The sequence below is a fragment of the Sphaerodactylus townsendi genome, linkage group LG15 (assembly GCF_021028975.2).
Source record: "Sphaerodactylus townsendi isolate TG3544 linkage group LG15, MPM_Stown_v2.3, whole genome shotgun sequence".
In the NCBI taxonomy this organism is placed as follows: domain Eukaryota; kingdom Metazoa; phylum Chordata; class Lepidosauria; order Squamata; family Sphaerodactylidae; genus Sphaerodactylus; species Sphaerodactylus townsendi.
The window spans coordinates 3,083,572-3,097,636 of NC_059439.1; the positions used below are offsets into that span (position 1 = coordinate 3,083,572).

The 14,065-nt window shown below is 44.5% G+C and overlaps 2 protein-coding genes across 4 annotated transcripts in view; both read left to right on the plus strand.

Annotated features, from left to right (window-relative positions):
• The window catches only part of KCNH6 (potassium voltage-gated channel subfamily H member 6), a 534,004-nt gene that overhangs the window by 249,336 nt on the left and 270,603 nt on the right, over positions 1 to 14,065 (plus strand). The gene's annotated exons all lie outside the window — the stretch shown is intronic.
• TANC2 (tetratricopeptide repeat, ankyrin repeat and coiled-coil containing 2) overlaps positions 1 to 14,065 on the plus strand; it is a 243,193-nt gene that overhangs the window by 185,360 nt on the left and 43,768 nt on the right. For all 3 annotated transcript variants that reach the window (XM_048516921.1, XM_048516922.1, XM_048516920.1), the window contains exons 11-14: positions 3,131 to 3,412; positions 10,023 to 10,159; positions 12,025 to 12,256; positions 12,344 to 12,510. In XM_048516921.1, the coding sequence (XP_048372878.1) occupies positions 3,131 to 3,412; positions 10,023 to 10,159; positions 12,025 to 12,256; positions 12,344 to 12,510 (818 nt within the window). The remainder of the gene's footprint in view (positions 1 to 3,130; positions 3,413 to 10,022; positions 10,160 to 12,024; positions 12,257 to 12,343; positions 12,511 to 14,065) is intronic.

Sequence of the window (14,065 nt, forward strand, 5' to 3'; positions counted from 1 at the left end):
TCTTTCATCATATCTCTCAATAGGTGGTAGGAGCAGCAGTGGCTTAATGGCTAAGAGCAAGAGTACTATAATCTGGAGAAGGAACCGGTTTGATTCCCCTGCTCTGCTGGCAAGTGGAGCTGTGGAGGCTTACCTGGAGAATTCAGATTAGCCTGTGCTCTCCCAATAGACACCAGTTGAGTGACCTTGGGCTTGTCACAGTTCTTTGAAGCTCTCTCAGCCCCCCACACCTCACAAGGTGTTTGTTATGAGGGAGGAAGGGAAAGGAGATTGTCAGCCCCTTTGAGTCTCCTTGCAGGAAAGAAAGGGGGGATATACATCCAAACTCTTCTTCTTCATATCCAATGGGGTAGGTAAATGTGATAATTCAGCCAATCCTTGGGCCCATGTTTTTCCCTCTTCACATAATTCATTGTTTAATATCTGGCTTGGCCATCTATCAGTTTCTAAGAACATAAGAACATAAGAACAAGCCAGCTGGATCAGACCAAAGTCCATCTAGTCCAGCTCTCTGCTACTCACAGTGGCCCACCAGGTGCCTTTGGGAGCTCACATGCAGGATGTGAACGCAATGGCCTTCTGCGGCTGTTGCTCCCGATCACCTGGTCTGTTAAGGCATTTGCAATCTCAGATCAAAGAGGATCAAGATTGGTAGCCATAAATCGACTTCTCCTCCATAAATCTGTCCAAGCCCCTTTTAAAGCTATAAAGGTTAGTGGCCATCACCACCTCCTGTGGCAGCATATTCCAAACACCAATCACACGTTGCGTGAAGAAGTGTTTCCTTTTATTAGTCCTAATTCTTCCCCCAGCATTTTCAATGAATGTTCCCTGGTTCTAGTATTGTGAGAGAGAGAAAATGTCTCTCTGTCAACATTTTCTACCCCATGCATAATTTTGTAGACTTCAATCATATCCCCCCTCAGCCGCCTCCTCTCCAAACTAAAGAGTCCCAAACGCTGCAGCCTCTCCTCATAGGGAAGGTGCTCCAGTCCCCCCATCATCCTCGTTGCCCTTCTCTGCACTTTTTTCTCTATCTTTCTCAATATCCTTTTGAGATCACGGCGACCAGAACTGGACACAGTACTCCAAGTGCGGTCGCGACCACGGCTTTATATAAGGGCATGACAATCTTTGCAGTTTTATTCTCAATTCCTTTTCTAATGATCCCCAGCATAGAGTTTGCCTTTTATGAAGCTGCCATGCATTGAGTTGACATTCCCATGGAACTATCAACTAAGACTTAAATCCCCTGGTCTGTGACTGATAGCACTGACCCCTGTAGCGTGTATGTGAAGTTTGGATTTTTTGCCCCTATGTGCATCACTTTACATTTTGCTACATTGAACTGCATTTGACATTTCTGAGCCCACTCATCTAATTTATCAAGGTCCACTTGGAGCTCTTCGCAATCCTTTGTGGTTCTCACCACCCTACATAATTTGGTATCATCTGCAAACTTGGCCACCACGCTACCCACCCCTACTTCCAGGTCATTTATGAATAGGTTAAAGAGCACTGGTCCCAAAACGGATCCTTGGGGGACACCACTCCCGACATCTCTCCATTGTGAGAACTTCCCATTGACACCCACTCTTTGCTTCCTGTTTCTCAACCAGTTTTTAATCCATAGGAGGACTTCCCCTCTTATTCCTTCATTGCTGAGTTTTCTCAACAGTCTCTGGTGAGGAACTTTGTCAAAAGCCTTTTGGAAATCCAAGTAGACAATGTCCACCGGTTCACCCCTGTCCACATGCCTGTTTACACCCTCAAAGAACTCTAGTAAGTTTGTAAGACAGGATTTGCCTCTGCAAAAGCCATGCTGACTCTTTCTCAGCAGGTCTTGCTTTTCTACATGTTTTATAATTTTATCTTTAATGATAGATTCTACTAATTTACCAGGAACAGATGTCAAACTGACTGGCCTGTAATTTCCCGGGTCCCCCCTAGATCCTTTCTTAAAGATTGGTGTGACATTGGCCATCTTCCAGTCTTCAGGGATGGAGCCTGATTTCAGGGATAAGTTGCATATCCCTGAAATCCCAGAAACAGAACAGTTGCATATCCCAGAAACAGAACAGTTGTTCTGTTTCTGTTATGATCGCCACATCCATGTCTTGGGCAGCTTGGTTCATCAGTACTGGAACCTTAATAAGTTCCTCTGGTAATGGGGAGTCTGGAAGAATAGGGTCCACTTGTGTTGTATTGTTATCCTCATGGCGTGTATTCTGCTGTCTGGTTATTAAGGGCCTTCTGCTTCTTAATAGCTCCTGCTTTAATAGTTCTAGTCCAGGGGTGGCCAACCTATGGCGCTCCAGATGTTCATGGACTACAATTCCCACCAGCCCCTGCCAGCATGGCCAGTTGTGGCTGGTGGGAATTGTAGTCCATGAACATCTGGAGCGCCATAGGTTGACCACCCCTGGGCTAGTCTGTTAATGATACCTTCTTGTTCCTGCTGAGGTAAGGCTAGATAGGATTCTTTAAGTTTTTCTTCTAGTGCGTAATTGTCCAGTACATTGTTAGAAAAATTCTGTGTATGCATCATCTTGACGGGATCACCAATACTATGTATTCCATCATGTGGAATCCTGGGGTTAATTACACACCTCGCATCTTTCATCGCTGTGCGCTGAGGTCTTCCTCTATAAGCAAGTTCAGGATTGTGAAGCAATGGTCGAATAAGGGCTTGTTGATTTAGTACTTCAATTAAGCTGATGTTTTAGTCTGTAGTAATTTGTAAGTGTTGGATATTGTTATGATTTTGGTCTATGACCGCAAATAAATTTCTTTCATTCATTCATTCATTCATTCATTCATTCATTCATTCATTCATTCACTCACTCACTCACTCACTCACTCACTCACTCACTCACTCACTCACTCACTCACTCACTCACTCACTCACTCACTCACTCACTCACTCACTCACTCATTCACTCATTCATCAGCCAGGAGTGCCAAGTCAAAACTATCCATGAAAGGACCGGATGGTTGTAAAGATATTTCTTCTACTTAATCCATTCCATAACTGGGGTTGAGGTTGGAATGCATTGGAGGTGTTTTATCAGTGAACAGTTTTAAACTATCAAAATTAATCGCCAATTGTGGATTCTTGCTTCCTTTGCAGTACGTTTTGCACCTTATCGACCTCCCGACATCTCCTTGAAACCACTGCTTTTTGAAGTGCCCAGTATCACCACAGAGTCTGTGTTTGTTGGCCGGGACTGGGTATTCCAGGAAATTGATGTCCAGTTGCAAAGCTCCAATAGCAGCATGAACAGAGGGGTGGTGATAGTTGGGAACATCGGCTATGGCAAGACGGCGATTATCTCCAGATTGGTTGCCCTGAGTTGTCACGGCACTCGGATGAGGCAGATTGCCTCAGACAGCCCCCATGCATCCCCGAAACGTAAGTGGAGAGATGGGCTCTTTCGATTGATCTGGTGGGTGTTGATGTAATCTGAAGAAATGTGATCCTGTGTGCCTTATATAGAAAGGCTGAATCCTTTTATTGCACATACGGATGTGAGGAAAGCTACTTGCTTTTCAGCCATATGTAGCTGTAGGACATTCAGGGGTGGTGTTCTTTGCAGCAAATTGAGGCCATCTTCCCCGCTACTTCAGTAGAGGTTTGGAACAAAGTATTAGTACAAGTCTGCTGAAGCTCCGCTGTGCAGAAAGCAACCTCTCGACTGCCAAACCTGGGTAGCAAAGCTGTTCAATGAGGACACCTTGCAGGAGTTCCCACTGGCTGCCTCATAGCCAGGAATTATTCATGCTGGAAATCTGCGAAGGCATTGACCTCCGACTCTTCTGGGAGTGCTTTAAAGCCCTTTGGAGTGACCAGAAGCCTGTCAATTGGGAATTCAGTGTACACATTTTTGCTGTTACTTTATTTCATGCCCTACCTCATACTAGTGTCTCAAGGAGGCTTACATCAATTAGAAACAATTAAAAACCACAATAAAAACACCATCAATAAAATGTGACAATTAAAACTACAATAAAATAGCCTTAAAATAACCCCAACCCTAACTCCCCCACTTCCATCCCTTAGACCAGGGGTTTGCAACCTGCGGCTCCCCTGATGTTCATGAACTGCAATTCCCATCAGGGGCTGATGGGAATTGTAATTCATGAACATCTGGAAAGCCGCAGGTTGCACACCGCTGCCCTAGACCAGCAGCTGTTGGGGTGGGAGGGGTTTCCAGGGAGGCTAACCAAATGCTTGGGTGAAGAAGAAGGCTGTTTTACTGTTTTATTGTTTTTTTTTTCTTTATTAGCAGCGTTACTACCGGTAGTATCTGTTTTCTTTTGCATATTCATTCTTCACTTCCTTTGGTTTCAATGGGAACACATTTGACTGCAACTTTCTTTTCCCATCCAAGTTGGATGAAGTCCTCAAGGGCGGCAACCAAGGGATCCTTATTCAAGCTGCTGGCCAGATAGGAGAAATCCTTCTGTGGGATCAGCAGATGAAACTTTTGCTTGCCGAGCAGGCACAGGGAGGCAGTCAGAACTCTCAGAGAGCAGGTGACAATCTCCAATAGGATCTAATTGAGGCATGAGGAAATTGGAGAGTAGTGTAACATTAAATAATAACAGCATGAGCTGGTGAGACATGAAACCCACCCCACTCCTGCAACTTACTTGGCTGCACTCAAATTTCTGAAGCATTTTTCTCCACGATCAAAAAAGAATTGGGCTATAAAAAATGCATAAGAAAAATATGCCAGGAAAAGGAGACTTTGGGGGTGGGGGGTGGGGATGTTTCGCTCCCTGTTATCTGTGTTCTGTGTTTTAGTTTAAAAATAAGCTCCCAGCTTTCTTGACAAGGAAATAGGCAAGTGCGTCAAGATCCCCCCGTTCTCCTTTAGCCTTCACGTGTGTGTTAAGTCCTGTCAAGTAACTTCCCATCCATGGCAACCCTATGAATTAATGATGACATCCAAAATGTCCTGTACATAACGGCCTGGTTCAGGTCTTGCAAACAGAGGGTTGTGACTTCCTTGGTAAAGTCAATTCATCTCACTTTGGCCTTTAGTTTAACTAAAACAATTGCTTATGTTTTTTTACAAAGTGGGACTAGTAACAGCTGAGGGCCCCATTTTTATTAGGGCAGAGTTTATGTACAGAGAGATGTTGACAGAGAGAAATTTTTCTCTCTTTCTCACAATACTAGAACCAGGGGGCATCCATTGAAAATGCTGGGGGGAAGAATTAGGACTAATAAAAGGAAACACTTCTTCACGCAACGTGTGATTGGTGTTTGGAATATGCTGCCACAGGAGGTGGTGATGGCCACACTCCACCTGGATGAAAGCTTTCAAAGGGGGGGCTTGGACAAGATTTTATGGAGGAGAAGTTCCATTTATGGCTTACCAATCTTAGCAGTCCCCTCTTTGATCTGAGATTGCAAATGCCTTAACAGACCAGGTGCTCGGGAGCAACAGCCGCAGAAGGCCATTGCCTTCACATCCTGCATGTGAGCTCCCAAAGGCACCTGGTGGGCCAGTGCGAGTACCAGAGAGCTGGACTAGATGGACTCTGGTCTGATCCAGCTGGCTTGTTCTTATGTTCTTACATAAAATATTAATTTCCCTGACTTAACTCATAGGTTCCCGAGACATTTTCAATATCTATGCTTAAAACAACATTGAAAATTATATTATAAATCCACAACAATAGCAACATTCAGAGGGATAATTTGGCTAGAAGGATATGGTGTAGAAGTAGTATATAAAGGTTGGAGAAAAAGGAAATGATTTCAACAGGCATCTGAAGCTCAGCAACCTGAACACCAGCTGTAGAGACAGAATTCTGAAGCTGAGGTTTGCTCTTTTTAAGGGTTTGCAGCCATAACATCAAAGGGCTGAATCTTCAGTCCCTGAGGACATGCATTATCAAGCTATGGATCCTCTGTCTTGTGTGGATTAAGTTCCAGTTTACACCTGGAGCTGATCAGTTAAGAGTATCCACTGTCTCACCTGAAAGGAGAAATGTTGGTGATATCTCACTTCAGATCTGAAGACAATCTCACCTAGTGGGTTTCTTTCAGATGTTAAAACAGCATAGGAAACAAGGTGGAACCTGTACTACCTTCCTCAGCATTACCTTCTAGACCCAGTTGATGAGATAGAAAGGGATTCACTAGAGCACAAAGTCTTCTGGTACCAATTTTGGCCAGTTTGTCCAGAAGGAGGCCATAGTAAAAGATACTGAGAGCTGCTGAGAGGCCCAGGAGAATCAACATGATCATAGTATTGTCGAAAGCTTTCATGGCCAGATTCAACTGGTTCTGGTGGGTTTTCCGGGCTGTGTGGCTGTAGTCTGGTGGATTTTGTTCCTAACGTTTCGCCTGCATCTGTGGCTGGCATCTTCAGAGGTGTATCACACAGAAAAGTCTGTTTCACATGAATTCTTAGGGAAGGTGGTTAACTACCTATATTTTCAGATCAACATTTGTCCCTTCCTTCACCCAGTCAAGCAGTCCCTTCTCTTTAGATGTAATGAGTATCGAGGGCCAAGACTGAGAACTGATACGATATACTGCATTTCTCTAAACAGCTTGTTCAATCTCAGGCTACAGCAACTCAAAGTCACCCGGGCAACTGCAGCTAGCCTGGTCTCTGGGTCATCATTCTGCAAAATTAGTGGCATCCATGTTGTGGCAGAAACAAAGTTGTCAGTCTGTGAAATACCAAACGAACAACTCACTCTCAGTCTTGGAACAGGTAGCCATTCTAAGAATGCCATCTTCCAGGTCCCAAAACTTAATCTTTCTGCCTACTAACTTAATTTTTCCCTGCAAGGCCACACAATTACATCTCCCAATTTCACAGGTGCTATCCCCTCCCCCGAGATATATAAGTCCCCACTCCCTTTTTCCTTGGGAAAAACTGAAATTTTAGGAAAAATTGAAATACATGCAATATTTGCTTTCCTATCCGAGGCCCCTTCCGCACAGCAAATGTGTAACAGGTTGCCGTCATGATAAAGGAACCTGTTTTCCTGTTTACCCGTTCACATGCATCCCGTGCAGGCAGTGATTGGAGGCCATGGAAACAGTCCGGGTTGCTGTCACGCCTTTGCGTGGAGATGCTTTTCTTTTGTTATTATTGACTTGCATAGCTACTCGGGCACGCTGAAATGAACTCATAGCCATACTGATGTCCCATGATAAGACCGGCTGCACCTGTGTAGCTATGCAGCTGCAAGCCGCACATTTTTTTTAAAAAGGGAAAGGGGCTTCCCCTCAATGGCTGGGCAGTGGCAGGCGGCTTTTCCCTGACTGTGGAGAATGGGGTTGAAGGGAAAAAAATAAAGCTCCTCCTGCCTGGCCGTTCGCTCAGGAGTTGCTCCATCCCGGGATTTTTCAAACGGATCACTTGTTGAGCAATTTTTTAAAAAACACAAAAAACGGGTTGAGGGAAATCCCCCCTCAAAATGGGTTATATAGCATCCTACACCTGTGTGTCTTGGCCCATGCAGAATGGGCCAAACCTAAACTAATTATACTGCCTTAACAACATTAAATATATCATTTATAACTTAATAAGCATATAAAATTCAATTTTTGAGATACTTATGGACTTTAACAATTATAAATGCCTTCATTTTTTACCAGCAAAATTGTACATATACCCAGTGTTTAAGAGAAGACTGCAAGCTGATGCATCCTCTGGTACCTTAACCCATACACTTTAATTTTTGCTATCTGAAAAGCAGGGAAAAAAAATATAAGCTTGGTGGTAAATACAATAAAATGATTTATCAAACTACAGTGAGTACAATTGTATATTGAATTCACAATACACTGAAACTCTTAGCATTCAATAATATCTGCATGTCTGTCTTATTTCTTCCATGGTTACTGGTTAGAGAGGGCTCAGTTCTCAATGAAATATTTAGAGTTTTCAGGTGAGGCTTTGGAGCAGTTTCTATGCATTGGCAATGAATGAAAGGGAAAGCGATTTTGAGACTGTAGGGAACCGCTTGAAGAAGATATCGACTTCGTCTGCAGCAACAGTGAAAAAGGCAAACTTCATGCTGGGACTGAATAGAACAGGGGGAAAGGAAGAACTGCAACAGATCAAAACCAAGAAATAAAAAGTTGCAGAGAAACAGTATATCAAAAATGGGTAGAAGGTCATAGAATCATAGAGTTGGAAGGGGCCACACAGGCAGTGGCGTAGCTAGAGAGCATAGGGGGATGGAGCGCCAGAGACCACTTCTTGGGGGGCACATTGCAGGACTGCCCCCCCTCACAACTGCGCCCCGGTTCCAAACTCCCCACTAGGGCAGGGGCGCAGTTGAATGTTGACAAGCAGGGCTCCTCCTGCCCCCCGATCTCCATGTGGCCTCAGTGAGGTTTGGGTCCCACTTAGAGCTTAATCCAAGCCTCGCTGAGGCCAGGATCAGACTGAGCAGGGGGGCTGTCCAGCTCTAGCTTTATACTGTTGGCTCCGCCCCCAAGCTCCACCATGACCAAAGTCATTAGACTAGATGGCCACAAGCAGAAATGGCTTGAAAAAGAGGTTGGGCAGGTATATGGAGTAGAGGTCATCAGTGACACCTACGCATCTAAGAACATAAGAACAAGCCAGCTGGATCAGACCAGAGTCCATCTAGTCCAGCTCTCTGCTACTCGCAGTGGCCCACCAGGTGCCTTTGGGAGCTCACCTGCAGGATGTGAAAGCAATCTATACTACCCATGGTGATTAAAGATAACATCCCTATCCAGGGGCAGCCAGCTTCTGATTACTGATGCTGGGAAGCAGCAGAAGGAAGGGCCTCAGCCTCATTGCCTTGTGTGTTGGCTTCTGTGTGAAACAGGATCCTGGACTAGATGGACCCATGCTCTGATCCAGCAGATCTACTTACAGTCTTATGTTCTTAATTTCAGAGAATTCAGCTGAAAAGTCAAGAGGATCCATACTTTGGATCCATGTTTTTTTTTCTTTTGCCCTGTGGAGTACTACAGATGTGTGTTGTAGTCCATGAATATTGGCGTAGTGTGTGACATTATAGCACATTTTGATGGAATCCATATAAGCATCACAAGATTCCATGGGGGATTCATTTTTTTTAATGCAGGTTTGTACATCGTGGCAGTGCTGGAGCTGTGTTTTCTGCAGCTGCCATGTTTGATTTTGGTGGTGAATGCTGGGAGTCACTGTTTAAAGGTTCACTTGTTGGATCTATGTTTTCTCACCATTGGAGTGCCATAAGGCACGAGATCCATGACTTTTATGACTTTTATGGTATTGTCCTTGGACAACGGTATGAATTGCAACTGAGTTGCTTTAGTATAGTGGTCATATGAATTATTACGATCAATTAAAAATCATCTAGATTCAATCCCCATGTTAGAGCCTGTGCTTTATACAAGTTGCTATTTTGTGACTGAGAGCTTCCAAGGCTCTTGGGGGGAAAAATGAACCAATGCCTTCAGCCCAGAGCCTGCTTTCTTCTGCTCTATCTGATTGGAGTTTTCTGTTATCTGCCAGGCTGGCTTTTGTGCAGGAGATGGGGCTGTGTTTTGGGTGTGCCCTGGCACCGTTTATTCTGCTCCCATGCACTAAGAACAAAACCAAACAAACGTTCCCTTGACTGCGATGCCAATTGAACCCGTGGTGAGTTTGAGATCTCTTTGTCTTCAGGGAAGGGGATTCAGGCCAGGAGCAACAGCTTCTAGAACATCGTGACCAGTTTTTCATAGTTCCCAAGCAAGATTCCTTCTGCAAAGCTCATTATTGTGGAGCGTGTATTTGGGCTTGAATGAATGTGCTGTATTCCTCTATATTTTGTAATTCAGAATGAACTTGGCCAGAAGTCATCCATCCAGTGAAGTACTCTAGATAAGCCCCCCAACTACATGACATCAGGGATTCAAACTCTAAGCAGTCCCTGTCTCACTTAAACCAATAGCCCAGGCAAAAGGAGAGGGATTTGTTTGGAAGGCGTGCTCTGGCTGGGCTGACCCCTCCCCCCTGTCCCCCCCCCTTTCCCCATGGCAGATGTCGATGCAAACCGAGAGCTCCCTCTCAATCAGCAGCCTTCGACTCACTCCTCCATCACCAGCGGAAGCTGCCCTGGAACCCCTGAAATAAAGCGTGACGCTGTGGAAGAGGCTATGCGGCGGCTTGCTGCCCAGGTATTGGGGCTTGCTGCCCCTTTTTCATTCTACTTTTCAGGTGTCTTTTGCCAAAATGCTGCAAACCAATATGTTTAAAGGGTAAAGAAGACGCACTTTAGTTGAGGTCATTTTAAAAGAATGATATATGTGAAAGGGGATGATGTGTTTAAAAGGAGTAGAGTGGGCTCCTCTTCCTCAATGCTGAACAGCTCCAGAAATGTTACTAGCTCTTTGTGGTCTCTTTGCCTCACTCAAATAGACTCCATGGCTGTGGCAAGCTCTTGTACTGGAAGATGAGCCATGCCTACCTAGCTTTTCCCTGGTGTACCTGTAGAGTACATAACTTTGACCTGCATTCCAGGATGTGAAGTGGAGCCGTTCTGGGGGCTGCACTTCTGCCTGCCTCCAGATATGTCAGCTTATAAATGTTTTCCCATTTGTGTGATGAGTGGAGACCATGAAGAAAAAAAACACAGACTTCTTACATGTGACTGCTGTTCTTAGGGGCAGTCACATGATCCATCTCCTTCCCCACAATTCAGGCCTTTTAAACTTTTAGTGGTATTTTCTTTGGAAAAACTCAGAAGAAAATTGCATACATGCTGCCCCTGCCCTCTCCCCCAAGGGAAGGAGGTGAGAGTTTCATGCCAAGAGGTTAAACTCTGGAAGGTTCTGCAATCTGGCAGAGATGCCACTTGTGCCAGAAGTTTTTGGGTTACTCCTTTATCATCGTCAAGTAGGGAGTTTTCCCAGCATCGTGAGACCAGAACATATTCCTTTTAGTACATCTATTTAATAAATGAACTTTCTGTTCAAAGTCATTGTTAAATTAAACTACAGTGGAAGAGAAAAAGGGAAAAATGAAAAATATGTATGCACCAAACCCTCCCCTGTATTGCCTGCCTGAATATCCACATCTCTGTAATGGCTGGCTATCGTATCAGTTTTTTATCTCAAGGAAATAATTTATTGCTTTCAAAGCAAGCATCCAAAACGAGCTCATGTGCCCATAACTGAATTTTACATGCAGCTGATGTTCAGTGGAATGTATGAACACCTTTGTTACCTCAGGTATGAGAATCTGCTATTTGCAGCTTTTGCTGATCTGGACCTCTTCCAACTAATACATAGTAAAATGTCTGGAATGTGCAGGTTACCTGTGTTTGATTTTAAAAGAAGTCTGCCCCATGCAATGATTTCATAATCTAATGTGAAGTTTGGAATCCCAGGTTGCCATACAGTCGACCTAACAGTGTTTCAGACAGGTATGTTAGTAGGTACTTCCTGTATCTGCTTTCTGTTTTCCTTTTTGTATGGAAAATAGTTTCCACAACAGCTGAAATATTTTTTTAAGGATCGTTGTGAATGTCCTTATTAGCTGATGCCTCCAGACTTGGGCTCATTCTGCACATGCAGAATAATTCACTTTCAAACTGTTAGTAGTTATTGGTTTCCGGTAAAGTAGGTTAAGGAGTCAGAATCTCCTGGAAGAGTATTTAAGCCTGCATCTGTGGCTGGCATCTTCAGAGGATCCTCTGAAGATGCCAGCCACAGATGGAGACGAAACGTCAGGAGAGAATGCTGCTAGAACACGGCCATACAGCCCGGAAACCACACAGCACCAAAGTGATTCCGGCCGTGAAAGCCTTCGACAATGCTTTCAGTGCTCTTTGAAGCTGTGCGGAATGGCAAAATCCACTTGCAAACAGTTGTGAAAGTGGTTTGAAAATGCATTATTTTGCGTGTGCGGAAGGGGCCTTGGTTTCACAAATACTGAGCGTAAGATTCCTTTCCTTGTAGAGTGAGAGCAGGCAGAAAGTGATGCAGCTTTTGTTCCCTGCCTGCTCCTGGAGAGCCTGACAGGTGTGTTTCTTCTTTTGCAGGTGGTTGCTTACCACTATTGCCAGGCTGATAATGCCTACACCTGCCTGGTGCCAGAGTTTGTCCACAACGTGGCTGCCCTCCTCTGCCGTTCCCCTCAGTTCGTTGCCTACAGGGAGCAGCTGTTGCGGGAGCCGCATCTTCAAAGCGTGCTGAGCTTGCGTTCCTGTGTTCAGGACCCCTTGGCTTCCTTCCGGCGGGGAGTCCTGGAGCCTTTGGAAAACCTTCATAAAGGTAAAGAAAGACATGATTTACCTTGACGGTCTCCGTATGAGCTGAACATTTTATTCATATTTTTCTCTGTTCCTCACAAATGCTCAGAACGGAAGATTCCCGATGAAGATTTCATCATATTAATTGATGGCTTAAATGAAGCTGAATTTCATAAACCTGATTATGGGGACACAATAGTATCTTTTCTCAGCAAAATGATTGGGAAGTTTCCATCCTGGCTGAAACTGGTCGTCACAGTTAGAACAAGCCTACAGGTGGGTTGGAGCCTGTTTTTTCACTCCTCCGTTTCCTTTGCTAGGACTGAGACCACTCCCTTGAATGTTAGACCGCTGTAGCTTCAGGCTTTGGCCGAATCCCCACCGAGAAATTAAATATGGATACATCCAGGTTTCAAAAGAAACAGTACCTTTTCATCTCACATTCTCCCTTCCCACTCCACTGAAGACCTCGATTTCTATCAAGGATTCAAGTAATGGGGATTCAAGTAACACTCCCCTTGGACACGCGATCCGCTCAGCGGTTGTGTTCCTCCTTGTCCTGATTGGGTGTTGTGTTGGGGTTGGACCTTTTTTAAAAAAAATTTCACGCGCAGCCACGTGGTGACATCACTATGTTACAACGTAGTGGTGACGGGCATTTTCATTGGCTAGTGAGTCGGAGCAGGAACATTACTCTACCCCTGATTAAAAATTCATAATTCTTATTTTTGCTTTAACCTTCCAACGTGGGTACATATGAACAATATTTGCTGAACGTCTAAACGTGTGCACGTTTCCACATCCGCTCGTGCCCACATGTCCACGTGTTCTAGTTTCCACGTGGCTACGCCCAGCACGGCAAAAAAAAAAGGCTGCATGTGCATTGTGCACAGCCCACTGCGGACTGATTGGCTAGAAAGCTGTCAAATCACTCTTAATGGTGCGAAAACAAATGCACATTCGACTCCTGTCCTTCCCCTCGGATCTGGGTTCGGCGTGTGTTTTTTGAAAAGGTTCACATTCATGCAGGTCCGGGGAAAAACCTGTGATGAAGGGTGGGATTAGCAACAGAACCAAGATGAAGACGGGTTCGGCATGTAAGCAGTGGGGAGCCCTTGCTCAAACTTTTTTGGCGTGAATAGCACACATTTTATTGACGGTGGGGATTCGGCCTTTCTGTGTGACAGAATCTTATTTTGTGCCCAGTTACAAACAGGCACATACACAAGCTGGGAGGACTTAACAGAGCTGACTACAACCTCCTAGCCTCACTTTAGGGAGAATTTTGGTCAGTATTTTCATTTGGTCAGCAGCTGGGGCAATGACATTCTGTGTCAGCTGAGACCAGGACTGTGCGGGACTTAGCTCAGTTCTGCTGGGCCTGCAAGACAGAGAGGTTTTACTGGGTTTTTAGTGGAGGCAGCAACTGCTTTCCTTGAGTTTTACTGACCTCCCAAACCGCCCCTCCTCTTCCTCTTCTCCTCCTCCTTAATTTGTAGTAAACTCAATAAAAAGTGGGATTGGAGGATATTAATAATCCAAATAGGGATGTTTACTGGCACCTTAACACTGTTTGAAGAATTTGGGATTTTATTGGATTGGGATTTTAATGTTTTAATGCTTAAAAGTTTTAACATTATTTACTATTGTTGTGAATTTTTGATTTTGTTAGCCACTCTGAGCCTGGCCGTTGGGTCAGGGAGAGTGAGATATTGTTTAATAAAATAACAATAAAATAGGGGCTCCAGCAAGGAATCTGATTAGCTTTTCGTACCCATCTCTTTACCTTCTCTGCCTCTTTTGGCTCTGGGTGGGGAAGACAGTTTAAAAA